This window comes from Sorghum bicolor, chromosome 6 (genome assembly GCF_000003195.3).
Source record: "Sorghum bicolor cultivar BTx623 chromosome 6, Sorghum_bicolor_NCBIv3, whole genome shotgun sequence".
NCBI lineage: Eukaryota > Viridiplantae > Streptophyta > Magnoliopsida > Poales > Poaceae > Sorghum > Sorghum bicolor.
The window spans coordinates 59,460,610-59,488,131 of record NC_012875.2 but is presented as its reverse complement, the minus strand read 5'-3'; the positions used below and the strand labels follow the sequence as shown (position 1 = coordinate 59,488,131).

At 46.9% G+C, this 27,522-nt stretch overlaps 5 protein-coding genes across 5 annotated transcripts; 4 read left to right on the top strand and 1 right to left on the bottom strand.

Moving 5' to 3' along the window:
- On the top strand, nucleotides 856-1,980 carry LOC110436144 (ethylene-responsive transcription factor 3-like). The gene has a single exon (XM_021462408.1). It carries the CDS (start codon nucleotides 1,088-1,090, stop codon nucleotides 1,658-1,660), a length of 573 nt encoding a protein of 190 aa, XP_021318083.1. The 5' UTR covers nucleotides 856-1,087; the 3' UTR covers nucleotides 1,661-1,980.
- Nucleotides 4,200-13,455, top strand: LOC8082575. Its single transcript, XM_002448684.2, has 5 exons — nucleotides 4,200-4,619; nucleotides 4,722-4,794; nucleotides 5,432-5,496; nucleotides 11,946-12,055; nucleotides 12,834-13,455. Exons 1-5 carry the CDS (start codon nucleotides 4,506-4,508, stop codon nucleotides 13,114-13,116), a joined length of 645 nt encoding a protein of 214 aa, XP_002448729.1. The 5' UTR covers nucleotides 4,200-4,505; the 3' UTR covers nucleotides 13,117-13,455.
- On the top strand, nucleotides 13,839-16,486 carry LOC110436369 (ubiquinol oxidase 4, chloroplastic/chromoplastic-like). Its single transcript, XM_021463321.1, has 9 exons — nucleotides 13,839-14,254; nucleotides 14,331-14,517; nucleotides 14,594-14,687; nucleotides 14,792-14,907; nucleotides 15,102-15,210; nucleotides 15,308-15,376; nucleotides 15,655-15,726; nucleotides 15,807-15,854; nucleotides 16,119-16,486. The coding sequence occupies exons 1-9, from the start codon at nucleotides 14,139-14,141 to the stop codon at nucleotides 16,316-16,318; spliced, it is 1,011 nt and encodes a 336-aa protein (XP_021318996.1). The 5' UTR covers nucleotides 13,839-14,138; the 3' UTR covers nucleotides 16,319-16,486.
- On the top strand, nucleotides 19,149-22,021 carry LOC8070294 (ubiquinol oxidase 4, chloroplastic/chromoplastic). Its single transcript, XM_002448683.2, has 9 exons — nucleotides 19,149-19,459; nucleotides 19,569-19,761; nucleotides 19,866-19,959; nucleotides 20,064-20,179; nucleotides 20,571-20,679; nucleotides 20,773-20,841; nucleotides 21,164-21,235; nucleotides 21,328-21,375; nucleotides 21,621-22,021. The coding sequence occupies exons 1-9, from the start codon at nucleotides 19,311-19,313 to the stop codon at nucleotides 21,824-21,826; spliced, it is 1,056 nt and encodes a 351-aa protein (XP_002448728.1). The 5' UTR covers nucleotides 19,149-19,310; the 3' UTR covers nucleotides 21,827-22,021.
- On the bottom strand, nucleotides 22,186-26,344 carry LOC8082574 (uncharacterized protein At5g50100, mitochondrial). Its single transcript, XM_002447246.2, has 8 exons — nucleotides 26,084-26,344; nucleotides 25,588-25,715; nucleotides 24,417-24,524; nucleotides 23,748-23,804; nucleotides 23,092-23,157; nucleotides 22,852-22,912; nucleotides 22,642-22,685; nucleotides 22,186-22,539 (listed from the first exon to the last, which is right to left on the bottom strand). The coding sequence occupies exons 1-8, from the start codon at nucleotides 26,211-26,213 to the stop codon at nucleotides 22,504-22,506; spliced, it is 630 nt and encodes a 209-aa protein (XP_002447291.1). The 5' UTR covers nucleotides 26,214-26,344; the 3' UTR covers nucleotides 22,186-22,503.

Genomic DNA, 27,522 nt, shown 5'->3' with positions numbered 1-27,522 from the left:
GAACTTACCTAATTTTGCTAGGACTCAGATTTGTGCCAATTCAAATTCCAGGCCTTTGCCAGGACTCTGATTTGTGCCAATTCAAATTCCAGACCTTGTTTAGTTTAAAAAAATTGCAAAATAAAGACCGTAGCATTTTGTTTATATTTAATAAATATTTTCTAATTATGTACTAACTAGGATTAAAAAGTTCGCCTCGTAAATTATAGATAACTGTGTAATTAATTATTTCCTTTATCTATATTTAATGCTTTATGCATCTGCCGCGTGATTCGATATGACGAAGAATTTGAAAAATTTTATAAAATTTTTTAGAACTCCGTGAGATGTTCGTAGAAAAAAAAAATCCGTGCCTTCAGCCACGCGTCTTTTCCTCCTCCCTCACCAGGGCACGGAAAGATAGGATTCGGATCGTGCGTCAGCCCATGGCTTTGAGGCGACGGGTACAGCAGCGAGCGGCGAGGTAAATGCGACCCCCAGCTAGTGCGGCTGGAGTCCGTTCCACGTATAGTAGTGGACAGCACACACAGCGATGCCCCCCGCGTCGCCGAGTAGGAGTAGATGGCGGCAGCTAAGGCCGATCGAGACCGGGGCAAAAACTAACCCGAAACGTGATATTGCTGCCCCGCAACGAAACGCGGCCGCGGGCGGGGTCAGGGAGGACCGAGGAAGGACGGCGGACGGGAGGAGAAACGAAAGTGAACTCGGCGACGGGACGGGAGGGAGAAATCAAATCCGGAAAAGAAAAGTATAATGGCAGCGAACGAGGGAGGCAGTGGGGAAGGTGGGAAGCGGCTGCCCAAAGCTACCCCCAGCCGCGTCCTCCCCCCCCCCCCCCCCCCCCCCACCCCCACCACCAGGCCTTCTTCTACCCCCCATCCCGCCTCCCCCGACGCCCAGACCACACCAGCACCGCGCCCTCTTCTCCGTAGCCGAGTCCCAGCCCCTCACGCCCGCGCTCCTCGGCGCCCTGTCGAGTCGAGCCCGCTTCTCGGCCGATCGACAGCGAACGCAGCCCCGCGCCGACGAGAGCTTTGCTTTCGGTTGTGTATAACGACGACAGCAGGAGGTAGATAAAAGGCGCGCGATGTGCGACGCGGCGGTGGCTACTGCAGCGGCGGCGCGGTACAGGGGCGTGCGGAAGCGGCCGTGGGGTCGGTTTGCGGCGGAGATCCGGGACCCGGCGAAGCGCGCGCGCGTCTGGCTCGGCACCTTCGACTCCGCCGAGGCCGCGGCGCGCGCCTACGACGTGGCCGCGCGCGCCCTGCGCGGCCCGCTCGCCAGGACCAACTTCCCCGCCCACCACCTCCCCGCGCTCACCTCCCGCCCTCCCGCGGCCGTGGCCGCGCCCACGTGCAGCTCCAGCTCCACCGTCGAGTCCTCCAGCGGGCCCCGCACCGGAGTGCCCAGGGCGACGCCAGCGGCGGTGCATCGCAGGCGTGCTGCTGCGAAGCCGCGGCCCCTGCGGCAGGCCGCGCCCGCCGACGCCGACTGCCACAGCGACTGCGCGTCGTCGGCCTCCGTCGTGGACGATGGCGACGACGCCTCCACGGTCCGGTCGCTCTCGTGCCCGCGCCCGACGCTCGACCTCAACCTCCCGGCGCCGCTCGACGTCGATGATAGCCACGAGCTCGGGCTCTGCACGGAGCTGCGGCTCTGAGCGATCGGATCCACGGACGGAGACGAAGCAGGGGAGAGATAGGCGGTTTTGCTTTGGTCTTCTTTTCTTGACCGGGTTCTGCTTTGACTTGTCGTGCTCGTGAGAGAGCTTGTACCAGTGCTGCCCTGTACTAATGGCAATAGAATTGGATGATGATTCCTGCAACGAATTCATTCAGAGGTCAGTCAGATCGTCGAGAGTGTTATTTTTTCCATATCTCTTGTATTGGGATCTGATATTGCCATTCTGTTTGTACTAGAAACATCTATCTAAGAGAGATGTTTACGAATCAACACGAATCTTGCCACAATCTTGAGATATTTTTGCTGGTTATTAGCTTATAATCGAATTCATGTAAACAAAAAGTGAAAATATTGCCAAACATTTTGATTGATTATCTTAATTCTTTTGCTCGCTATTTTAGAAATTTATATTTAAACTAACACAATCTAAAATTGGAAAAAATGATTATAAAGAAATCAAACAAACAGGGCCTAGTCTCGCCAGGGGCAGAGGTAGACGCGACGTGGTTCATCAGTTCATCCATCCATGCCCTGTTCGCTTTCATACTTGCTTGTTTGTGTACGAGACTAAAGATTCAACGTATCAACAACGTACCACTCTGGTTTGTTTCTATGAGCTATATTTTTTTATCAGTCTACAGTGTTTTTCTTTCATAATAATCAATAAAAAGTATTTTTAGTCATACCTTTTCATAACAAACGAATAAGCTCTTAGGACGGGATGCATTGTAACAGGACAAGTCAGGCATTACATGAACTGCTTTCATAGAGGCTAGGAGTGTTACAATTCCTAATTGCCGTAAAATCATGGCTTACAGAGAGGAAATGAACCCACCACTCCGAGCATCTCCAACAACTTGGTAAAATTCACTTGTCAAATCTTGAGTTATAGCAAGTTACTAATTTGTTTAGCAAAAGAAAAAAGGATGTGCCTCCAATAAGTTGCTATTCTCACTTGGTAAAAATAGAGGATGACAGATGGGACCCGCTCACTTGGTAAAAGAATATGTGTCTCCAACAAGTTGCGCTCGGGATAGCAACTTGAGATAGCAACTTGACAAATCTCGGCAGTAGAAACCTCTGGATAGCAACTTGGGAAATTTAGCAAGTTGAGATAAGGAGTTGTTGGAGGAGGATTTTTATGCTTTTAGCAAATTTGGTAGGATAGCATGTTCAAATACCAAGTTGTTGGAGATGCTCTGGCATCTTTGGTTTTGGATTTCAAAGATCTGCAAAGCGGCAATAGTTTTTCTCTTTTTTTTTCCCAAAAAAACATATAGTGTATCCCTGTAATTACATATGCATCATTCTCGTATTTTAGAGGACAGAGGATTGATCATATACTCGTCTTAAAATGAACAAAGCGATTGTGCATGTGAACATCGTTGACAAACTAAACCATCATATTAAGACTTACCATGTCACTAGAGCCGTACATGTGTTGAGTTAAAAAAAATGAACTGATAATTTTCATAATGAGGAGTCTCGACTGAAAACAACCATTCCAATCTCTTTGAACATAAAAGAAGGTGTGTAGTATGTTGATAACATCGAATATATTGTGCTACTTAGAGCATCTCCAGCAAGGCAACAACTCCTCAAATTTACTTGGTATTCTTATTATTTTGATAAAAACACCTCTCCAACAACTTATTAAATCCACTTGGTATATTTGCCAACAAACACCGTCCCCGCGCGCGTATATCTCTGCGCATGGTGTGGACTTTGTATCGCGGATTCCGGCTTGATGCCCCCCTCCCGCGTGAGCGATAGCCTCTCCCGCGCGCACCAAACTCTTCCCACGCTGAAACTGCAGGGACTTATGGCCGATCGGATGATGCAGGGACTGATGGCCGATCAGAGATGGCCGATCAAAGGACCTACCTTGGTGACCGTCGGGTAGAAGCTACTCAGGCCTCGTTCGGTGAAGTGTCGGCCGGAGTAGTAGAAACAAGGTCGAGGAGGTGATGGCCGGCCAGAGTACCTTGACGAGGTCGAGGAGGAGGTGATGGCCGACCGGAGTAGCGTCGCAGACTCGACCGGTGGCAACGGCCACGCACGTGAGATCTGTCGCGCAGGAAGGAGTGTGCGTGGAAGGCACGATACCAATTTGGAGAAAGTTGAGCCTATTTTTTTAATTTTATCAAGTGAGAATACCAACTTGTTGGAGGTACATCTTTTTTCTCCTTGACAAACAAAATAGCAACTTGCTATAACTCAAAATATAGCAAGTCAATTTAAAGGAGTCGTTGGAGATGCTCTATGTAATTATATATATTACGCCAAATTTTACCATCAAATTGATAAAGTGGTTTTTATACCATATTATTATACGCTAAAAATACTGGTATGATATATCCTTGGACTATGAAGGACATATCGATTGTAGTATCCGTATTCGTGTTTCACGAGTTTGCCACGATCGACAAGGACTTTGGAGTACGAACACGGTGTTTCAAATTTCAAATACCAATTCATCTTCTTTTTCTTGTATACTCCGTCGGATCCATCTTGTTTGCCCGTTTTCCGAGGCTCCGTTCCTGGCCAGTGGCCCCCATCGCTCGATCCTCCTCGCTCTCTGAGTCTCCTCGGCTCCTCGCTCGGCCCTCCTCACCTCAAGGGGCGGCGCCCCCGTTCGTTGCGTATTCCGCAAGTTGGTCGGCCTCCCTCCGCCGTGGGAGGGGAAAGCGGAGGAGGAAGAGGAGCCAAGCGGTTAAGCCAGCTCGGCCGCTCGCCTCCCACCCAAATCCCCCCGGAACTACTCGAATCCCCACCCAAGCAACACCCCGGAAAAGGCGTGAAGCGCCCGCGGTCGGGGGCCGATGGTGGTGCGGCGGCTGGGCGGCGCGGGGCGCGCGCTGCTCACGCTCCCCAATATCCGGAGGCGGGCGTCCAACTCCTGGGCCGCTGTCTGCGACACCTTCTTCTCCACCAAGGTGACGACTGGCGACCTAGCCCCCTCCCTAATGCCCCCGTGTACGCTGTGATTTTGCTTGATTCGCTGACGTGTGCGCGTACTCTCTTCCGGTGGTCCGCAGCAAGTGTTCGAGAACCACCGCATCGTCTTCACCGTCGGCACCTCCATCGCCTCCGTCCTCACGGCTTGGGCTGGTACGCTCCTCCCTGCTCTGGCAGATCAGCTGTTCCTCTAGATTTCAGTATTGGCCATGGTTTGGTGGGTGATGTGTGAATAATCAACAGTCTGGAGGTTCCTGCTGATTCATCAGGCTGGGTTTCTCAATCACTTTAGCTGTAGTTGTGAGACGTAGTGCTGCAATCGTGCGGCTTGTATGCTGCTACAGCTTTGTTACTCATAGTGCTTCACTTTGATAGGGATTAGGGAATGATTAGATGGAACTGTGCTGCGATGGTTTCTGCATTGTCCAGTGTGGGTGAAATGGAGACTTGGAGTTTGTTTGTATTCCATTTTTCACAGGACCATACGAGTTAGGCTTGGAAAAACATAGTTTACCTTTGGTGTTGGATTCTTTGCTGGTTCCCCAATTTAATTTGCATGGGGTGATTGTTCTAAACTCATGTTGACAATTCAATTATATTCTGTTAGATTTGAAGTCACATCACTTGTGTTCTCAACTGGTAGTTTCTCGTCCATGTGCAACAGTTTGGATTAACAGAGAATAATGTGTCTAACGTCCATTTTTAATGTACTGAATGTTTACTTATGTTTCTTAGAATATCTTCATTGGATGGATTCACAATATTCACAACGTGAATTTTCTCACTATAGGCTATTCACTTCGTCAGGTTCATCAATCAAGGATTGAAAGGAGGCTTGAGTCAATTGAATCATCTGTAAGTAATTTAGAAGAAATACTGTTTTCTTTGGCGAAGCGAGCCATTCTCTCCTTTGGGCTCTGTTTGTAAGCTGGTAACCCCAGCAGGTGTTGTGAGCATTAAGGAGTGTTATGTCTTTTAGTCAACAGTTGTGTAATCTCAATAGTTGTATAATCTCTTAGCCTCCGACAAAAAAAGGAAAAAATAATACTGATTTTCTTAAACATGCAGGAGTGTTATGTCTTTTAGTCAAAAAGAGACAGCTGGTCTGAAAACACACACTTTCGAAACACAAACTCTCACACAAAAGCACCCACGCACAAACGCACACCCCCAGACAGACAGTAATCATCACACAGAAGAAATACTGTCAAAGCTTTTTTAGTTACTCTTTGAACACAGAGTTGTATCCTTTACACCTGTTCTCATTTCTCACTTCTCAGCTAGACCTACATATGCAAAGCTGACATCAAAGCAAGTTTGAACTGTTCCAGTGTAGGCTTAAAATTTCAGGGCATATGAGATTAGAAACATGTGCGTGGTGCTATTTTGTTTTGTGAGCAACATTTTTTTTGTTCAAACGAACATGCAGGAAAACCACTTATTATATTACAAGGAAAATTGGTTTGGGGGACTAGACAATTTTTCCATATTAGAAAGGAAGTACAGAAATGTCCTACAAACAAATTACCCATATTAGAAAGGAAGAGCAAACGCTGTCTCTGAAGGGGAACTACCACAAATCAGGGGCAGAGGGTAGTGGAGGCGAAACAGGGCCTCCTTGTTTCAGAGAAGTTTAATGGCCCTGAGACCCGTAATAGGCTGAATTGCACATCTATTCATTATTTAATATCTCACTGTGTTTTGATGTTGAAGCCAGCAATTTAGCGCCTCCTTTCTCGTGGGCCATGCTACGCCGCTGCCACAGATTACAATACCACCTTAAGTGTCATGTACGGTAATACGTACAGCAGACGTCGTCGGGCTCGGGACGTTAGGCGCGCGGCTGAGCGCGTTCAGCGCGTCGAGGGCGCGGCCCAGGAGTCCCAGGAGCTGTCCAGGGGCTAACACAGGCCCAGTTATCTTTAATTATCTTTGTACTAGCAATTTATATTAGTCCCAAATAGGATATTTAGCAAAAAGGAGTAAGGTAGAAGGGACATAAATATCTGTAGACTCTATTGATATAAGCAAGCAATAACAATTATTTCCTGTCTCCTGTCTCCTTTCTAAAACCTAAGCCTACGGTAGAGGGGTATAACCTCACCGGAGAAGACGGCCGACGGCTACGAGCTTCGTAGCCGCGGTCCTGCCAGTCAAGGGCTTGACGCTCTTGACAACTTGGTATCAGCTATCCGGCGATCCTCTACCTCCACCTCCGCTCCACCTCCCGCCGCCGCCGCCGCCGCCCACCTCGCCCAGCAGCCATCTTCCCCGACCCCCTCCACAGCGTCCACTGCCCAGTCCCCAGCCATGGCTGAACCCACCCTGGCCGATGTTCTCGCGCAGCTCAAGACTATGTCTGACGAGATGACGACCTTGAAGGCCGACATGGCCTCGATGAAGGAGAAGTCCGAGTCATCGTCGTTCGGTGGCGCCGACGGCAGACGCCTGGAGGGTCTGCACGATCAGGACTTCCACCCGAAGCACAAGAAGTGGGACTTCCCCCGCTTCGACGGCACGACCGATCCCATGCTGTTCCTCAACAAATGCGAGGCCTATTTTCGCCAACACCGAACCATGGCAGAAGAGCGCGTGCGCATGGCGTCGTATCATTTGGACGACACCGCACAGCTGTGGTTCCAACAGCTGCAGGAAGATGATGGCACGCCGCTATGGGGAAATTTCAAGGATCTGCTGAATTTGAGGTTCGGCCCTCCCCTCCGTTCCGCCCCGTTGTTTGAGCTCGCCGAGTGCCGCCGGACAGGGACCGTGGAGGAGTATGCCAATCGGTTCCAGGCATTGTTGCCTCGCGCCGGTCGCCTGGATGAGGCACAACGGGTCCAACTTTTCACAGGAGGGCTCCTACCGCCACTCAGCCACGCCGTCCGCATCCACAGCCCGGACTCCCTATCCGCCGCCATGAGCCTGGCCCGCTAGATCGAGTTGATGGAGCAGGAGCGACCGACGCCACCTCCACCGCGGGCACATCAGCGCGGACCACCGGCTCCCATGGTGCGGGCTGTCGCGCCGGCTCCACCGCCTCTCTTGGTGCTCCCGGCACCACCTGCGGCTGCTCAGCAGGGCCGAGCCGAAGGAAACCAACGCCGCCTCACCTCGGAAGAGATGGCCGAGCGCCGCCGCCAAGGTCTGTGCTTCAATTGTAACGAAAAGTATTCACGTGGCCATAACAGGTTCTGCCGCCGCATCTTCTTCATGGATGGTGTGGAGATTGATGACGTCGATGGAGGTGCTGCTGATCAGGAGGACGACGCGGCTGCAGAGACTCCCGTTTTCTCCCTCCATGCTGTGGCCGGCGTGGCAGTGGGCGCGCCCATCCTGCTTCGGGTCACCTTGGGCGCCGCCACGCTCGTCGCCCTGGTCGACATGGGGTCCACGCACAACTTCATCGGCGAGGCGGCAGCGCACCGCACCGGGCTCGCCATCCTACCCCGGCCGCGGCTCACTGCCACTGTCGCCAATGGCGAGAAGGTGGCATGCCCAGGCGTCCTTCGGCACGCACTTATCTCCATCGAGGGCATGACGTTCGACGTCGACCTTTACGTCATGCCTCTCGCTGGATATGACATGGTGCTGGGTACCCAGTGGATGGCGAACCTAGGGCGCATCGCTTGGGACGTCGCTACCCACACCCTGTCCTTCCATCACGGCGGCCGGCCTATCTGTTGGTCGGGAGTAGCGTGCAAGACGGCGCCCACGGTACACGCAGCAACCACCCGCGAGCAAGCAGCATCCACGGGCGAGCCACTGTTGGAGGGTCTGCTGGAATCTTTTGGGGACGTTTTCGCTGCCCCGGTGGGTCTTCCCCCCCCACGCGGCCGTGACCATCCGATCCTACTCAAGCCCGGCGCGTCACCGGTGGCGGTGCGCCCGTACAGGTATCCGGCGGCCCACAAAGATGAGCTGGAACGCCAGTGTGCAGCCATGATCGAGCAAGGGATCGTCCGCCGCAGAACATCGGCGTTCTCCTCGCCGGTACTCCTCGTGAAGAAACCGGACGGATCCTGGCGGTTCTGCGTAGACTACCGCGCGTTGAACGCACTCACCGTCAAGGATGCCTTCCCAATCCCCGTGGTGGAGGAGCTTCTGGACGAGCTTCACGGTGCTCGCTTCTTCACCAAGCTCGATTTGCGTTCGGGCTACCATCAAGTGCGCATGAAGCCAGAGGACGTCCACAAGACCGCGTTCCGCACGCACGACGGTCTCTATGAGTTCTTGGTGATGCCATTCGGCCTGTGCAACGCGCCTGCAACATTCCAGTCCTTGATGAACGACGTCCTACGACCATTCCTTCGTCGGTTTGTCCTCGTTTTCTTTGATGACATCCTCATTTACAGTGCGTCGTGGGCAGATCATCTTCGACATCTTCGGGTGGTTTTGACCGAACTCCGCCGCCAGCACCTCTTTGTCAAGAGGTCCAAGTGTGCCTTCGGCGTCACGTCGGTCTCCTACCTTGGCCACATCATCACAGCGACGGGCGTGGCCATGGACCCGGCCAAGGTACAGGCCATCCACGACTGGCCGGTGCCCAAGTCGGCACGCGCGGTTCGTGGTTTCCTCGGCTTGGCAGGTTACTACCGGCGTTTCGTCCTCAACTACGGTGCCATTGCAGCTCCTCTGACGGCACTATTGAAAAAAGACGGTTTCTCATGGTCGGGGGAGGCGGTTGCGGCGTTTGAGGCATTGAAGGCGGCCGTAACCACAGCACCGGTACTCGCTCTTCCAGATTTCAGCAAGCCATTTGTGGTCGAATGTGATGCTTCGACGCATGGCTTCGGCGCAGTGCTCCTGCAAGAGAAACACCCGATCGCGTTCTTCAGTCGGCCGATCGCGCCACGTCACCGCTCCCTCGCTGCGTATGAGCGGGAGCTGATCGGCCTCGTTCACGCCGTCCGTCATTGGCGTCCGTACCTCTGGGGCCGCCACTTTACCGTGCGCACAGATCACTACAGTTTAAAGTTCCTGCTGGACCAGAGGCTCGCTACGATCCCTCAACATCATTGGGTCGGGAAGCTTTTGGGATTCGACTTTGAGGTGGAGTACAAGCCGGGCACTCAGAACGTGGTCGCCGATGCTCTCTCTCGCCGCGACACGGAAGACAGCACGGGAGTGGTGCTTGCCTTGTCAGCGCCGCGCTTCGACTTCATCGACAAGCTACGTCAAGCACACGCCGAGGAACCGGCCCTGGTGGCTCTCCGAGACGAGATTTTGGCAGGTACCCGCATCTCACCGTGGGCTGTCCGCGATGGTCTGGTCACTTATGCAGGCCGCCTCTACATCGCGCCTTCGTCCCCGCTGCTCCTGGAGATCATGACTGCTATCCACGATGACGGCCATGAGGGAGTCCAGCGCACCCTACATCGACTCCGGCGTGACTTTCATTTCCCCAGGATGCGCCACCACGTGCAAGATTTCATCCGCACCTGCGGAGTCTGTCAGCGGCTCAAGTCGGAGCAACTTCACCCGGCGGGGCTCCTCTTGCCGCTTCCAGTGCCGTCGTCGGTATGGTCCGACATTGGACTGGACTTCGTCGAAGCTCTCCCGAAAGTTCGCGGGAAGTCCGTCATTCTCACCGTGGTGGACAGGTTTAGCAAGTATTGTCATTTTATTCCTCTTGCTCACCCGTACACAGCAGAATCAGTTGCCACTGCGTTCTTCGCCGACATCGTTCGTCTTCACGGGATGCCGCAGTCTATGGTGTCTGATCGCGATCCCATCTTTACTTCAACATTTTGGCGTGAACTCATGCGGCTTATGGGAACAAAGTTGCACATGACTTCGGCATTTCACCCGCAAGCAGATGGCCAGACTGAGGCAGCGAACAAGGTGATCACCATGTACCTGCGTTGTTTCACCGGCGACCGTCCCCGTCAATGGCTCCGATGGCTTCCTTGGGCTGAGTTCATCTACAACTCCGCATATCAGTCGTCCCTCCGTGACACTCCGTTCCGCATTGTTTATGGCCGGGATCCGCCGACCATACGCTCCTATGAAGCAGGGGAGACACGTGTGGCGGCCGTTGCCAAGACCATGGCCGAGCGGGAAGAATTTCTGCAAGACATCCGCTTCCGTTTGGAACAAGCCCAGGCCGTTCAGAAACGTCACTATGACAAGACTCATCGGGAGGTGTCTTATGCTGTGGGCGACTGGGTTCTGCTGCGTCTTCGCCACCGCCCCATCGCCTCGCTGGAACCATCGTCCGGCAAGTTGAAGCCCCGTTTCTTCGGGCCCTACCAGGTCACGGAGGTGATCAACGCGGTGGCCGTCCGGGTGGCTCTTCCGGCCCGAGCTCGACTCCATGATGTTTTCCACGTCGGGCTCTTGAAAAAGTGGCAGGGTGATCCTCCAACCAGTCCCCCGCCTCTCCCCGTCATCCACAACGGCGCCACAGTTCCAGAGCCGGAGCGACTGGAACGTTCGCGACTGGCAAGAGGAGTGCGACAGGTCTTGGTGCGTTGGAAGGGCGAGCCACTATCGTCATCATCTTGGGAAGACTGGGATACGTTCCGCGAACGTTTTCCGACGTTCCAGCTCGAGGACGAGCTGGTACAGGAGGAGGGGAGAGATGTCATGTACGGTAATACGTACAGCAGACGTCGTCGGGCTCGGGACGTTAGGCGCGCGGCTGAGCGCGTTCAGCGCGTCGAGGGCGCGGCCCAGGAGTCCCAGGAGCTGTCCAGGGGCTAACACAGGCCCAGTTATCTTTAATTATCTTTGTACTAGCAATTTATATTAGTCCCAAATAGGATATTTAGCAAAAAGGAGTAAGGTAGAAGGGACATAAATATCTGTAGACTCTATTGATATAAGCAAGCAATAACAATTATTTCCTGTCTCCTGTCTCCTTTCTAAAACCTAAGCCTACGGTAGAGGGGTATAACCTCACCGGAGAAGACGGCCGACGGCTACGAGCTTCGTAGCCGCGGTCCTGCCAGTCAAGGGCTTGACGCTCTTGACATTAAGCCACACCTAGTATTCCAACAAAACATACCTTGTGCTGTTGACAAGAAGATTAAAGTGTTCTTCCACTTCATCTGTATCTATTTCGTTATGTTGCTTATTTTCTTTTTTATGGTGCACTCTGATGTTGGAGATACACTCCTTAACCCAGCCAAAAACAAAAAAAACTTGATGCTTTAGTTTTTTATATTGTACCACATTGCCTACTAGTTTTCAAATGGTTGGATCATCTGCTTTCCTTGTCCCTTTCTATTTTCTTTTTGTTCTTTTTTGATGTATTGACTGCTAGACATATTTACTTATGCCATTTCTTGATCTATTAACAGCTGAAGGGTAACCACAAAGTTGAACATGAAGAGATAAAAAAGATTGTCACTTCCAGCAATATTAGCGCTCCAGCCTGTGTAGCCACGGCGATGACCACAATGGTTGTTGGGTATGTTCTTGCTGTTGATATTTAACTTTGGTTTTGTACTTCGCTCTTACCCACTTTTATAGTACCACTATTTGAATTTATGTAATTCATTTTATGACCTAGAATGTTACTTACTTTCTAGATAAGGTTATAATGCCTAAAGCTTAATTAAGCTTAGATCCATGCATATGTTCTATACTTGACATGACTGGGGTCCACATTGACCATCATGCATCAAATTGGTACTTGTTTCATCGATCTATGTGGTTACTGGCTTAGGACGGGTAGATGTTGGAGGGGTACGTTTACTATCAGGCTTGCTTTTGAGTTTTGAACCTTTTTCCCACTACCAGAGCAGTATCAAGTATTATGACTTGTTTTGTACAGTGTACACACTGCCGACCATTTTGGACTATGGCATCATTGGGACTGGACCAGTTTGGACTTAAACAACTTATTTTAGCTATGATGTTGCCAACTTGCCATGTATATAGTGAATTAGTGATAGTCAAACTTGAAATTCACTGGTCTGATGGTAAATTGCACATGCCCTGCTTCTGCTTCTATTGGTGGTATGGATATGGAACCTTTTCCCACATGTGCTGCTGGTGGCAACTTGAATTTCCTCCACCATAATATCTTGCAACCTAAGTAATTCCACTTTGGTCAAGTATTGTCATTGGGGGATCTTTTATAATTCCTAGCTCCAACCATCTGGTGACAATGTTACGCGAGTAACAAATTACAGCCTGTCTGTTTGCATTAACCTATAAGTGTGTTACTTTGTGGAATTTTCCAGGTACACGCTAGGATGGCGAGGTGGTGCTTGGTATGCTCGAAGGGCCTTCAGAAGAGAGCAACAAAAGCTGATGATGGGTCACATGAAGTCACACAACAGATGGCACTGGCGGCCCTTCAACCGGCTCAGGAACAGGCTCAGAAACAGCAGGTTAGCCTCCAAGAACAAGAGCACCAACGCCCATCCGTCGGTGGGTCAAAGCAGCGAGGCCCCCTCAACCTCAAGCAGCGGGGCCTCTGCGGACGTTAGCAGTGCTGCTCAGTCAGCAGTGGGCAGTGCATGAGCTATATATGCATACTACATGGACTAGGATGTAAACTTGAGGGCGCGTAGTCCATATGTCTTGCTAGAACAGATAATGTGACTTGTAGGTACTTAGGTCGATCTGTGGTGGATCATTTTTGTAGCATATTAAGGTCATAATGCACCCAACTACATGCGTGAAACAACTGACTGACGACAGACTACTGCTTGTGGTGTTCCGGTTGCACAATTCCCTTGCACACTGTTATAGAATTGAGAAAGCCTTGTGGAGCCAGATCGTCTCACTTACCCGTTGTACCAATATTGTCACATTTACAACTGTTCGGCTGGCTAAAAAAAAGGCTGCTGATGATGCTAATGTGTTCCATAGCTGATAAGTTCAAGTGAACAGGTTCAAAGGACCTGTGCTGCTATGCATCAGAGAGTAGACCTTTACGCTGCAAGCTGAACCTATCGCGTTTGCACAACTTCATTTGAAACGGTCTAGCGTGCCGCACGCACGCCTGTGGGCTGTGTGGCAGTGGCTACCGACGGTGATGGTCCTATGTCTCACGTCGCTACCATGCTTGGAGCTGGCAAGTGCTCGCAAGTCGCAAAGTACATCCATTAGTGAGTAGTGAAAAAGAGATCCACTAGAGTGACTAGTGACAAAAAAGGAATGGAGCGCATCGCGCCACGGTTCGAAACTCAGTCAGGACTAGCTAGCGATCAATCAGGCGCTGCAGTTGGCAGACGGCACCGGCACATCCATCAATCCTGTTATTTTTCTCCTCGTGGTCGCGACTCGCGAGCACTGCCGTGCCGAGCCGGAGCTCGGCAGCTGCCCGCCGCGGTGCGCCGGTGCCGCCCCCCACGCAGCAAAAGCCGTCATCCCGTACGCGGTAGGCCGCGACACGCACGGCAAACAGCGGCCCTCACTCTCCCTCGGTCCCTCGTCTCCACCTTCGCTCGCGCGCCGGCGCCGCTCACACCCGATTTCCACCTCACAAAACCCACACGGAACCCCGGCACCCCTCCACTCCACCAGGCGCCAGCGTCGTCATGGCGGTAGCCTCGACGTCGCCCCTTTCCGCCAAGCCCACCACGGCCACCTCGCCGCCCACTCCCGCATTCGGCTTCCTCGCTCCCCGCTCCCGCCGCGGCCGCGCCACCGCGTGGTACGACGTGCCAACTCTATCTCCCCCCATACCGTACTCGTGTCGTTCTCTCCCGCAATAACCCGGGCCTGTGCAGGAGGAGTCTCCTCGTGGAGGCGATCCGGACGCAGCGGGAGAAACAGGGGACGGAGGGGCACTTCGAGGAGTCCGCCGCCGCGCCCCTGGACGGAGTCGGAGTCGGAGCCGATGACCCCGTGGTTCCCTCCTCGGACGCGAGCGACTGGGTGGTCAAGCTCGAGCAGTCCTTCAACATTTTCGCCACGGTGATCCTTTTCACCCCTGCAAAATCCTGCATCCATACGTCTCGATGGTCGACTTATGTGCTGTTCCTTTCCGCAGGATTCGGTGATAATGGTACTCAAGGGCGTGTACCGTGATCGGTACTACGCCAGGTTCTTTGCGCTGGAGACGATTGCCAGGGTGCCGTATTTCGGTGAGGGCTCAGTTTTGTCATATGCTTGCAGTAGCCTGAAATAGGTCCCTACTGCTCGTGCTGTTGTGGTGTGCATGTTTTTGACTCTGCTTGGTTATGAGCAGCGTTCATATCGGTGCTTCACATGTATTCGACCTTTGGCTGGTGGAGACGAGCTGATTATATAAAGGTTCACTTTGCGCAAAGCTGGAACGAGTTCCATCACCTCTTGATCATGGAAGTATGTCTCCATCTTCTCTTTGCAGTAAAATCCATGTGTGCGAGATCTTCCTGTCAGTGCTATTATGTCAAAGTTCTACCGGGACATACTTTTATTCTGTTGGTTTGCCTATTTTGTTTTCCTTATGAATTACCACTTCAGTTTCTTTACATGAATTCAACCTACTTATGGATTCATCGGTTGGCTCATATCAGGAATTGGGTGGCAACTCTTTATGGATTGACTGTTTCCTTGCTCGGTTTATGGCGTTTTTTTACTACTTCGTGACTGTTGCGATGTACATGCTGAGCCCAAGAATGGCATGTAAGTACTCTTACTTACCGATTGTGAAATAAATGCTTGTTTTCTATTGTCATGTTCTTTTGTGGTGATAACGTTTGCACCCTCGAATGGAGTACAGATCACTTTTCTGAATGTGTGGAGAGACATGCATATTCCACCTATGACGAGTTCCTCAAGCTCCATGAAGGTAAGGCTGCCTTAATGGGCTTCCATGTACGTAAGGCAATGAGCCAGACAGCCAATGAGTGTCAAATCGTTTTAATTTAATGTCATCATGTTTCAAGATTTTCAGTTTCTAGTTCTTACGAACATCCAGAACCCTTGAATCATTTGTTACCATAAATTCTTATTCAAACATTTTACGTCTTAAGAGTTTTGAAACCCGCCATGCAATTACAGAAGCTGCTAATTCATTTAGCTGCACTTCCACTTCGATGATGTAAATTTTCTGTTTCCTTTCGACAGAGGAATTGAAAAGACTACCAGCTCCAGAGGCAGCATTAGAATATTACCTGAATGAGGACCTTTACTTATTCGGTACCCACTTCAAACTTAACACTATACATCAACAGTTGATATCTATTCTAATTGCTTGCATACCTTTATTTGCCCCTCAGATGAGTTTCAGGCATCAAGAAGTCCAGGTTCTAGGAGGCCTAAAATAGGTAAACTTGCTGTTATGTCTTTTGTGCCCTCAATCGCCGCCTATTACTTGTTTTATTTTTTATTTTTACTTTTCAGAAGGTTGGAACTAAACATGTTAGCTATCCTTGTGAAATTAATTGGCTGCTCCATCATGGAGTCATACGAAATCCCGATGCTGTTTTCTTGTTTACGGGATTCTGTCCTCCTGATGTGAACTATTTGTAGTCGACCTTTCTATTTCTCTGCCATAGGACTCGTAAATAATCACTATTTCCTGTATGCAGATAACTTATATGATGTATTTGTCAATATACGAGATGACGAGGCAGAACACTGCAAGACAATGAAGACCTGTCAAACACACGGAAATCTTCGTTCTCCTCACTCAACGCAGAACTGCTTAGAAGCTGATACGGAATGTGTAATACCTGAAAACGATTGTGAAGGTATTGTGGACTGTGTCAAAAAGTCCCTTACAAAGTAAATAGACTATATTCTTTCGTGTGTTTCCAGGCGTCATAGTATACAAAGTACAAAATTTTTATGATATCCTCTTTTTTCCTATGTACCTTTTTAAGTAAAATCTGGGTCATATGTAAGAGAAGCCAGTTTAGAACTTTAGATACAATTATGCAACAAAATCAAATATCTACTCTCTCCATTTTAAATTATAAGTCATTTTAGTTTTCTTTGAAGAGTCAAAGTATCTTAATTTTGACCAAAATTATAGAGTATTACAAAGATTTATGACATCATATAGGTATTACTATAAAAAAATATAATTAATGAAGAATCTGATGATATTTATTTGATATGATAAATGTTATTATTTTATGATATAAATTTGATCAAACTTAAGATATTTTGGCTCTTCAAGAAAGTTGGAATGACTTATAAGTTGGGATTAAGGAGAGTAAAATTGAAGAGATCAGAATTCAGGTTGGGAAACATTACATTGCCACATCGCTTGCTCAATGTGATTTATTAAACGTTGCATTATTGTTGCATCCTAAACTTAGGAGCGCGTGTCCAAAAGGCGTTATAGACAAGACAAATCCCAAGATCAGGACGTAAGAGGCACCGTGTAATCCCTCACCAAGCAATCAGTAACAAGTGCTTACGATAAAAGCAGAACATTCTGTGGAAGTTTTCACCATAATATATGTCCTGCCGTCAAACCAGTACAGTGTACATTTGTAATTTACTTTGATAAACCACTACATAAGCTATTCGCCTTTTTGAATACCATTATGATTATTTTAGTGTTAAAACTATGTATATGAGCCTACCTAAGCATGGATAGAATAGAGGTGATGTATGTAGCACAGTACAACAACATTTTTTTATGTTCACATCTTGCATACTTTGGCCTTGTTTAGATTTAAAAAGTTTTTGGATTTTGACACTGTAGCATTTTATTTTTATTTAACAAACATTGTTCAATTATGGAGTAACTAGTCTTAAAAAATTCGTCTCGCGATTTACAGACAAACAATGCAATTAGTTTTTGTTTTTATTTATATTTAATGCTCCATACATATGACACAAGATTCAATATAATATGAATCTTGAAAAGTTTTTAATTTTAACTAAATAAGACCTTTGTCATATTTACATTAGCTCTGCGGAACGACAAAGCAGTCAGTAACTGAAACTACTGAAATATTCACTCACAAGCAACCAGGGCCTTGTTTAGTTCCGAAAAGATTTCGGATTTCGGTACTGTAGCACTTTCGTTTGTTTGTGACAAATATTATTCAATTATGGACTAACTAGGATCAAAAGATTCGTCTCGCGATTTCCAGCTAAACTGTGTAATTAGTTTTTGCTTTCGTCTATGTTTAATGGTTCATGCATGTGCCACAAGATTCGATGTGACGGGAAATCTTGAAAACTTTTTGCTTTTTGGGGTGAACTAAACAAGGCCCAGTATGGTCAGTACAGAGCAGCTTCAGGCAGAGGAAGTGAGCTCAAGATTAAGACCTGTAGCTTTTTCTGGATGCTACAGAAAAAAGAGTGAATATTTTAGCGGAGGTCGACCTGTCGTAGTAGGAAAAAAGAGTGATCAAATTTGTTCACCCAAATGTGAAATATCCAATTCACACTTGCATTAAACTTCATTAAAGTTTTAATCTAACTACAACTACAAATGCAAGCACACTATCATAAGTCAACCATGTGCAAGTTCTTAGGCCAGTCTCAATGTATGTTTCATAAGAGTGTCATGCACATTAAATATGGTGCCACATAAGCATAATTGCTGACTTGGCAGGGTCATTAAATGAAGAAGTTTTATCAGATGAGAGAGGAGTTTCATCCCCATAAAACTTCTATGGCTCGTTATATTCTTAATAACTTTGCCATAAAACTATGCATTGAGACCGGCCTTAGCAGCTACTCCCTCCGTCCATGTACAGTAGGCGACTAGGCGTAACCGATTTTTTCCTGTCCCCACAAACAGGGCGGCCCGTGTACCGTTAGACTGCTTTGCTCTTTCACGGCGGCAGCTGAGTACTAGTACTCGTTGCTTCCTTCCTTGCATCTGCGTCTCTCGCTTACCAATAGCAGTATAGCACCGATAGCACGCACCTCCCCTCTCTCTTGCAGCTGACGGTGATGGCAAAGGACGAGCGCGCTGTGTGTGAAGCCATCACGATCATGAGAGCTGCCGATGTCGATCGTGGCGCCGACTTCGACAGCGTTCGGTACGTTCCAAATCACTTGGCCAGCGACGCGGACGTCCCAGACTCATTCGAGGATGCCGACGAAGAAGCTAGGATTGCTGCGTTGGCGATCCTGTAATTTGCGCACGGTATTTTAACCACACACCTTATCCTGCATTTTGCCATGGTGGCTGCCTGCAGAGTATTTAGAAGATAAATGAGGAAGCACAGATGTCGGCAAGAAGATAAGGCCTCGTTAAGTTGGTGAATTTTTTTTGGTTTTAGATACTGTAGCATTTTCGTTTGTATTTAGTAACTATTATCTAATCATAGACTAACTAGGTTCAAAAGATTCGTCTCACAAATTATAAATAAACTGTGTAATTAGTTATTTTTTAAATCTATATTTAGTGTTTCATGTATGTGCCGCAAGATTTAATGTGATAATAGAAAATTTTGAAATTTTTTGAATTTGAAATTAAATAAGGCCTAAAAATCTTTGAGGTAGAGCTGTCAGCTGTGTGGCCCAGACAGTACTTCCAGACGTCCAATTTTGGTCGGCCGGGGCAGGATCGCATGCGCAGCTGTGAGAGGCTGCGAACCAAACACGCCTAGCGGCCGCGACAAGCACGGCAAACCCGCCACGGCACTGCGAATATACCCCTCGGTCTCTCCCTCCCTCCCTCCCTCGGTCCCGGTCCCTCGTTTCCAACTTCCCTCGCGCGCCGGCGCCCGCTCACGCCCCATTTCCACCCTCCCAAAAACCCACACGGGATCCCGGCACCCTTTCCACTCCTCCAGGCACCAGCGGTCATGGCGGTGGCCTCAGCCTCGCCCCTCCCCTCGGCGCCGTCAGCCAAGCCCGCCACGGCCCCCTCGCCTCTCGCTCCCTCGTCCGGGTTCCTCGCTCTCCGAGCCCGCCGCTGCGGCGCACCGCGCCTCCGCCCCGCCGCCGCCGCGTGGTACGACGCGCCAAACCATACCCCGCCTTCTCCTTCTATCTCTCCGACTCCCACATGGCCCCCGTACCGTACTTGTGTTCTTCTCCCGCAATAACCCGGGCCTGTGCAGGAGGAGGCTTCGCGTGGAGGCAATCAGGACGCAGCAGGAGAAGCAGCGGACGGAGGTGCCCGTCGAGGAGTCCGCCCCAGTCAGGGGCGCCGCCGCGCCCCTCGACGGAGTCGGAGCGGACGACCCCATGGTTGCTTCCTCGGAGGAGAGCTGGGTGGTCAGGCTCGAGCAGTCGTTCAACATTTTCGCCACGGTGATTCAGTAGCCCCATCAGATTCTCGGCAATTCGTCCCGATTTTTTCACCCCTGCAAAAATCCTGTCTCGATGGTCTTATGTGCTATTATTCCTTTCCGCAGGAATCGATGATTATGATACTCGATGGCGTGTACCGTGATCGGAACTACGCCAGGTTTTTTGTGCTCGAGACGATTGCCAGGGTGCCGTATTTCGGTGAGGGCTCCGTTTCGTCATATGCTTGCAGTAGCCTAAAAAGGTCCCTACTGAGTTTTGCAGTGTTGCTGCCTGTTTTTTTTACTGTGCTTGGTTATGAACAGGGTTCATATCGGTGCTTCACCTGTATGAAACCTTTGGCTGGTGGAGACGAGCTGATTATATAAAGGTTCACTTTGCGCAGAGCTGGAACGAGTTCCATCATCTCTTGATCATGGAAGTACGTCTCTGTCTTCCCTTTCCACTGTAGTAAAATCCATGTGTGTTAGATCTTCCTTTTGTTTCCTGAAATAAAAGGTATTTAAGCGTTCAAAATTTCTCCCAAATTGTAAGGTATCCTAGGTGAATTAACTCCTCCAAAACTACCAATCATAGATTCATGTGTACCTACTCAAAATATATGTAAGCACAATATCTCTAGTTAAGAGAGGGTTATATGCGTCATTTATTTTGCTCCATAATCTGTCCTAAAATTGCTAGGATACCTTAATATTATAGGACGGAGGGAGTATGTCAAGGTTCTACTGGTTTACCTATTTTGTTTTCCATATTAATTATCAGTTAGTTTCTTTAGCAACCTACTTATGGATTCAGCCCTTGGCTCATATCAGGAACTGGGTGGCAACGCTTTATGGATTGATCGTTTCCTTGCACGGTTTATGGCGTTTTTTTACTACTTCATGACTGTTGCAATGTACATGCTGAGCCCACGAATGGCATGTAAGTACTCTTAACAATTATGAAATAAATGTTTATTTTCTATTACCATGTTCTTTTGTGATGATAACGCTTCCACCCACGAATGGAGTACAGATCACTTTTCTGAATGTGTGGAGAGACATGCGTATTCCACCTATGATAAGTTCCTCAAGCTCCATGAAGGTAAGGCTAACTTAACGGGCTTCTATTATTTATTTATATGATTTGTGGCTGTTGAACCTGGCTTAGTATTTTTATCCATGTAAGGCAGTGAGCCAGTGAGGGTCACATTGTTTTAATTTTATGCCATCATGTTTCAAGATTTTCAGTTTCTAGTTCTTACGAAGCATCCGGTACCCTAAAATCATTTTCTTACCATTAATTCTTATTCAAACATTTTACATCTTAATAGTTTTGAAACCCACCATGTAATTACAGAAGCTGCTAATTCATTTTACCTGTGCTTCCACTTCGATGATGTAAATTTTATGTTTCCTTTCAACAGAGGAATTGAAAAGACTACCAGCTCCAGAGGCAGCATTGAACTATTACCTGAATGAGGACCTTTACTTATTTGGTATTCACTTATGTTTCTTAATAAAATCTTAATGTTCTACATCAACAGTTGATATCTGTTCTAATTGTTTACATACCTCTTTTGCCCCTCAGATGAGTTTCAGACAGCAGGAGTTCCATGTTCTAGGAGGCCTAAAATAGGTAGACTTGCCCCCTCCTCTTCCCCCTTCCCTTTTTTTTCTTACTTTAGAAGGTTGGAACTAAATGTATTATCTGTGCTTGTGAAATTTATTGGCTGCTCCATCATGGAGTCATAAAATCTAGATTTCGATTCCTTGTTTACTCGATTCTGGCCTCCTGACGTGAATCATTTGTAGTTGATTTTTCTATTTCTCTGCCATAAGATTATTGTAGTATTGTTAGTACTCACTGATTCCCATATGCAGATAACTTATATGATGTATTCGTCAATGTACGAGATGACGAGGCAGAGCACTGCAAGACAATGAAGGCCTGCCAAACACATGGAAATCTTCGTTCTCCTCACTCAATGCTTGACTGCTTAGAAGTTGATTCCGAATGTGTGATACCTGAACCTGAAGACGATTGTGAAGGTTTTGTGGACTCTGTCAAAAAGTCCCTTACAAAGTAAATAGTATGTAAAGCGCTCTTTCGTGTGTTTTCAGGCATCATGGTATACAAAGTACAAAATTTTGATGATATCCTCTATTTTTTCTTTGTAACTTTTTTTAAGTAAAATCCAGGTCATATATCACAGAAGTCATTGTAGATACAGTTGTGCAACATTAATCAAATATCTAACACTGCATAGATGAGAACATTGCCACATGGCTTGCCGTGCTGTCACTGTGATTTATAAAACGTTGCATTCTTGTTGCATCGTAAACTCACGAACGCAGTGTCCAAAAGGCATTCTAGACAAATCCCATGATCAGGAGTTCAGGACTTGAGGCACCGTGGAATCCCTCACCAGTCACCGAGCTTACGATAAAAACAGAACACTACGTGGAAGTTTTCACCATAAAATGTCTTGCCGTCAAACCAGTACAGTGTACATACAAATGTATATATTTACTTCGATAAATCATTAAATAAGCTATTCACCTTTCTTTTTAATACCATAGCGATTATTTTAGTGTTAAAACTATGCATATGAGCCTAGAGGTGAGGTATGTAGTACAGTAGAACAGCATTGGGCGTGTTAGCTGCGGCTGCAGCTGGGGCTGTTTTTCACTCGGATAATCACTGTTACAGCGGCGGCGGTGGCGGCTGCTTTTTAGCTGCAGCGAACAGCTCCATTTTTTATGCTCACATCTTGCATACTTTGTCATCTTTACATTCGCCCTGCGGAACGACAAAGCAGTCAGTAAACTGAAGCTACTGAACCAGTATGATCAGTACAGAGCTTCAAGCAGAGGAAGTGAGCTCATGACCAGGACAACTTACTGCAGCTCTTCGGGATGCCATAATCTCTTCTAGTGGAGGTCGACCTGTCGTAGTAGGAAAAAAGAGAGTGATTTGTTCGCCCCCAATGCGAAATATCAATGAGCGTATGCATTAAATTTCATTAAAGTTTTGATCCAACTACCACAGCAAATGGAAGCACAATGTCATAACTCATAAGTCAACCAGGTGCAAAGCTCTTAGCAGCTATACCTGTAATTTGCATACGGTATTTCGCCCACACACCATATACTGCATTTGCCATGGTAGCTACCTGCAGAGTATTAGAAGATGAATAAAGAAGTACGGGTGTCAGTAAGAAGATAAAACTTATGTTTGATCTCATCTGTAAGATGTTCTGCTTATATAAAAAGCACACGGCTGAATGGTGAGCCTATGAAGTGAATGGACCAAGCTGAGCCTATGTTTTGCTCTCTGTAAGTAGCGACTTACAGGCTCATATTTAGTAACAGCATAGACCCATCCAAGTCCTACTTCCTCGTACAGTTTTCTAAATGCCTGCAATGAAAACATTATAAATATTATTAGCATGAAACATACCTGATGCTTAGACAAAAAGAATCAAATTCTGACTAGGTATTTTATTTGTCTTGGTGCCACTCATACTTTGTTAGGTTTGGCGCTACATTTTGGAAAGATTCTTTTGTAGCTTGGCAAAATTAACTTGTTGACAGATCAGGATATTCTACATCAAGTTCTTTAAGAGATGATTTACTGGTTAGCAACAATACTGTAACAGTCTAGTGATGATAAGCTATGCATGTAACTGTGTCCTGAAGCCTGTCAAGAAAACATTAGTATCTAAGCTTGCTAGGCACTAGAAGAGAACAGTCTTAATTTTTGCTTGTACAAACTCATCTATGCATTAGTACAGTTACACAGTTAAGCGACCACAAGGAAGACAGATGTATCACAGTACATCTAGTCATGTAACTCAATTGGTCATTCCCTTCATTTGCTGCAAAAATGTTGAGACAGTCAGCCTAGTCTGATTTAACTATCCAACAGTTTATCTGGCACTAAGCCAGTAGCCTCTGGCAAAGTTAAACCCCAGACGACTTCGGTAGGAAATGATGTTAACGCTCTACCTCAACATCTGTGACAACAGTTCCATCTGAAAGAATGGCATGTATCCTCCCCATGGCCTGAAAAGAGAAAGCAAATTTATTTACTAGAAAATTAAATAAATAATGCACATGATCTTCTAGCTCTTCTTGTGTTCATCTCTCTGGCCACAATACAAAATGCTAACTTTCAGTCTGGTCCCAGTAAACAAATTACTAATAAGAAGTCCTTATATATTCCCCCAGAAAGTGAATGGCAGGAACTGAGGAATCAAATAGAATTGCTCGCAGTGGAAAGGGTGGTCATACACCAAGCTCTTGATGAGTTCAATATTTTTATTTTTTACTTTTTGAGAAAGCATAGAAGCAAGGAACACGAATGCAAACAAGCTAGGAACCATCAGGAAGCAATTGAAGTATCAGAATAACAGTGCCCAGTACAAAATGACAACAATGAAATATGCAAAATCAAGTATTTAAGCAATAGAAAAAGGTCATCATTCAATAATGTTTCAGTGAAACGTGCATGCCAAAAATTGCAAGAGTTATCTCTATGCGTGCCACTATACTTATGAAAAGTAACTTTTACGCCATAGCCTTTAGGAAACAAAACATGACATGACCAATTTCATTAACGAGGAATCATAAACTGAGCGAGCAAGAAAAGTGAAATAAATTGAAAGTGATACGCACAGTTTCATAATCAAGGCCTTGATTGTTGTCTGGAGAGTAATCTTTCGAGCTTATGTCAACAAACTTTATTGCTCCATAGGATTTGTTTCTTTCTCTCAGCATGTTTACCTGCACAGACATGAAAGAACAAGGATGTTTAGCTGCAATGATATCAGTATGATGGTCACCTTTTGTTTCAACCATAAACAACCTTATCAGTTAAGAAAATCCATCCAGGTTTGAATAAGTAAATATAAGTCAAATGGCATGTGCCTTTCATGAGATAGTGCTGCACATTGAGCTCTAACATGGCTAGCACTGGTGATCGGGTCCTTAAATATATAGTAAAAGTTCAAGGTGGAGAACTCCTTGGTTTGCACCAAGTACGTCTGAAAAGATGGGGTTCCAATGTCTCAGCTGAAGGTCTTAGATATACATAAGGAAAAATACATAGCTGGTGCGGGTTTCTACTGAATATCATGGGAAAAGTTAATTGGGAAATATCTGCCCAGGTATACAAAGAACACAGGTATCACATGAGTTGAACAAGAATTTATTTACAACATGGGATGGTTAATAATCCAGGCAATAATTTGTACTCTCCATTTGTCACAGCCTCATGGCTCTCTACTCTCACCAGTTGAATAGGCATCAGGATCAGCTAGCTGAATGGAATATAAAGAACTAATTAAAGAGGAATCAACATATCATTACTTAAAATACTGAAGGTAATTGAGTGGTTCCCTGCATACCAAATAGATGAAGAAAATCTAGTTTCTGTAATCGAGCAAGAAAAAAAACTAGCGAGCACAGTACAATCAGCAATGCCATAATCCAATGACATGTGCCCATTAGTTCAAAATGCTCATTAGTCATTTCCTTATTGGAAAACGAGGCTATGTTCTTCCTAGTGTTAGCCTAGATGTTTAAACGGATTAAACAGTCACCTACCGTTTAGCTATTTATTCAGACTAAACGGCCATTTAAACAGGCTAAACGGTGATTAAACAGGATAAATGACTGATTAAACAGACAAAGCAAGCCACCACTTTGTAGCATTTACACGGCATGTAAACGGTCATACGGCCGTGTAGGCAAACAACTTCTGTAGAACTCTAGTGCTGCATACCTCACGCATACAGAGAGGGGCCGTGTAGGCGAACAACTTCTGTAGAATTCTAGTGCTACATACCTCACGCATACAGAGAGGGCAATCACCGTCGTAGAGCATCTTGATCCTCCAAGTTTCAGATTTGCTACCATCCTTCAGATCCGATGCAGGGGCTACTTTAACGTCGGAATGAACTTGGCACCTGCAAGCTGATGTACAATTCGTGCTTAATAACCTGATTGTATACTATATAATAAAAACACAGGCCTAACAGAACATTTCTGGTAGTCTAGTAGCCCAAAAATGCTACTCATCTGAGTTCATATCTCAAATTCTCAATATTACACTGCACCTGCAGACGATATCCCCCCAATGAGACAGAATGCAATGAAATTTGTGAGATCAAATGCACGAAGAATCTCAAGTAACCTATTCCCCCTCGCCATAACAACACCAACAGCCTGTACCCCCGATCGAACATCGAAGCATCCGGCTTGATCACAAGAGGATTCGACGATCCACCCGATCCCCCTCTCTCATCACTAACAGCGAAATTGGTGAGTGCCTTGCTCTTTACCGTTCAGCGCGGCGCGGCGGGAGGCGCCGAGCGCCGCGGCGTCCCACCGCCCCGGTGGCAGGGCGCGGGCCGTGGCGCACGGGCGCGCGCGTGGCAGCGCCGCTCCCAGGCGGGCCAGCGAGCTCGCCATCGACCTCTCCCTGTCTCCGTGAGCGGGTGGCGAGCGAGGAGGGCCCTCGGAGCGCAGCGGTGGCCTCCGATTCAAATGCGTCAGTTCCTGGTCTGTCTCGCTCCACCGCGACGCGACGACGTTCCCCCTCCCCTGCCTCTTTCCGCACCGCCCGTCTCCCACGGGCTCCGCGGCCAGCTTCGTGGATTGCCGCGTAGCCAAACAATTTGTGTATAGTAGATGCTCGTTTTTTTTTCCTTCTCAATTTTCAGTTCGAAAAGGTTAGTTAAAATTAACCCAAAGTATATGTTTCTAAGTTACATTTTTTTTTCTTTTCTAGATATATATAACAATAAATAGTACTGTAATATGTCTAGATGCATCTATATATATATTTAAAAAACAGAAATAACTTATAATTTGAAACATAAAGGGTATTTAATTTTCACTGAAAATTGTCTTTCCTCGGTTACATTTATACTTATTCCTTCTTTATGTAAGACTTAGTTAAGTGCGGAAAAAAGACTTAGTTAAGTTATTACTATTTTTATTTTGACTATGTCAAGTTGTGGATAATATGTTTACTGTGAGACATTTTTCAATGATTGTTTTCATAGCACTTGAGATGAACCCTAGGTGTATGAAAATATATACAAATAATCTCGATCAACACAGGAGAACTACAAAAAAAATCACCAAATCCATGGAGATTCACAACTGAGAATATAAATTTCCAATGTACTGTGCAGATTCATATTAAGAAATAAAAGAAGGGGGCCATTAAAATGATCCATACTTCATCATGGAAGTAAAATACCCCAAAAAATAGAAGTGCAGTACAACTAGAAGTCTTTGAAGTTAAACTGAAGAATATTCAGAAGTATTTATAAAAGAATTAGGATTTGTTTCCTCACAATATTTTGTAGTTTAAAGGTGAGATCGTAAATAAGTTCCCATGGCAATACCCCTTGCCTATATACAGGGTAACTAGACGTAAGTATAATGTTAATTTCATGACCTCTACTATCACGTTTTATAGAAACTTCAACCAAACCCTCAATTTGACATAAATAACACCTTTCCTTCCTTATTATTTGGATTGCTCGATGCTTCTTAGTGGATTTCAACATACCCCTTATTTTAGACTCCCTGTGCTCTGGTCATTTATAATGGTGACCATGTTTTCGACTAGAAAGTAAGAAACAAAACAAAACATTAATATAAGGAATGAGTTTTATATGCTATCATCTGAGGGCATAACTGGTTCCTCTAACATAAGGGGTGAAGCTCTAGTGTCATTAGAGGGTGCAAATGCAGTCCCTAAGGACCC

What these genes read in the sequence shown, in the direction of transcription:
- LOC8082575 (XM_002448684.2), top strand. Translation starts at nt 4,506, where the DNA reads ATGGTGGTGCGGCGGCTGGGCGGCGCGGGGCGCGCGCTGCTCACGCTC. An exon ending in ACACCTTCTTCTCCACCAAG is followed by an intron (nt 4,620 to 4,721) that starts GTGACGACTGGC and finishes GGTGGTCCGCAG; the next exon opens with CAAGTGTTCGAGAACCACCG. An exon ending in ATGACCACAATGGTTGTTGG is followed by an intron (nt 12,056 to 12,833) that starts GTATGTTCTTGC and finishes GGAATTTTCCAG; the next exon opens with GTACACGCTAGGATGGCGAG.
- LOC110436144 (XM_021462408.1), top strand. Translation starts at nt 1,088, where the DNA reads ATGTGCGACGCGGCGGTGGCTACTGCAGCGGCGGCGCGGTACAGGGGC.
- LOC8082574 (XM_002447246.2), bottom strand. Translation starts at nt 26,213, where the DNA reads ATGGCGAGCTCGCTGGCCCGCCTGGGAGCGGCGCTGCCACGCGCGCGC. An exon ending in CCGCCGCGCCGCGCTGAACG is followed by an intron (nt 25,716 to 26,083) that starts GTAAAGAGCAAG and finishes ATTGTACATCAG; the next exon opens with CTTGCAGGTGCCAAGTTCAT. An exon ending in GCCCTCTCTGTATGCGTGAG is followed by an intron (nt 24,525 to 25,587) that starts GTATGTAGCACT and finishes ATGTCTGTGCAG; the next exon opens with GTAAACATGCTGAGAGAAAG.
- LOC8070294 (XM_002448683.2), top strand. Translation starts at nt 19,311, where the DNA reads ATGGCGGTGGCCTCAGCCTCGCCCCTCCCCTCGGCGCCGTCAGCCAAG. An exon ending in ATCATCTCTTGATCATGGAA is followed by an intron (nt 20,180 to 20,570) that starts GTACGTCTCTGT and finishes GGCTCATATCAG; the next exon opens with GAACTGGGTGGCAACGCTTT. An exon ending in GTTCCTCAAGCTCCATGAAG is followed by an intron (nt 20,842 to 21,163) that starts GTAAGGCTAACT and finishes TCCTTTCAACAG; the next exon opens with AGGAATTGAAAAGACTACCA.
- LOC110436369 (XM_021463321.1), top strand. Translation starts at nt 14,139, where the DNA reads ATGGCGGTAGCCTCGACGTCGCCCCTTTCCGCCAAGCCCACCACGGCC. An exon ending in GCTGAGCCCAAGAATGGCAT is followed by an intron (nt 15,211 to 15,307) that starts GTAAGTACTCTT and finishes AATGGAGTACAG; the next exon opens with ATCACTTTTCTGAATGTGTG. An exon ending in TTCTAGGAGGCCTAAAATAG is followed by an intron (nt 15,855 to 16,118) that starts GTAAACTTGCTG and finishes TCCTGTATGCAG; the next exon opens with ATAACTTATATGATGTATTT.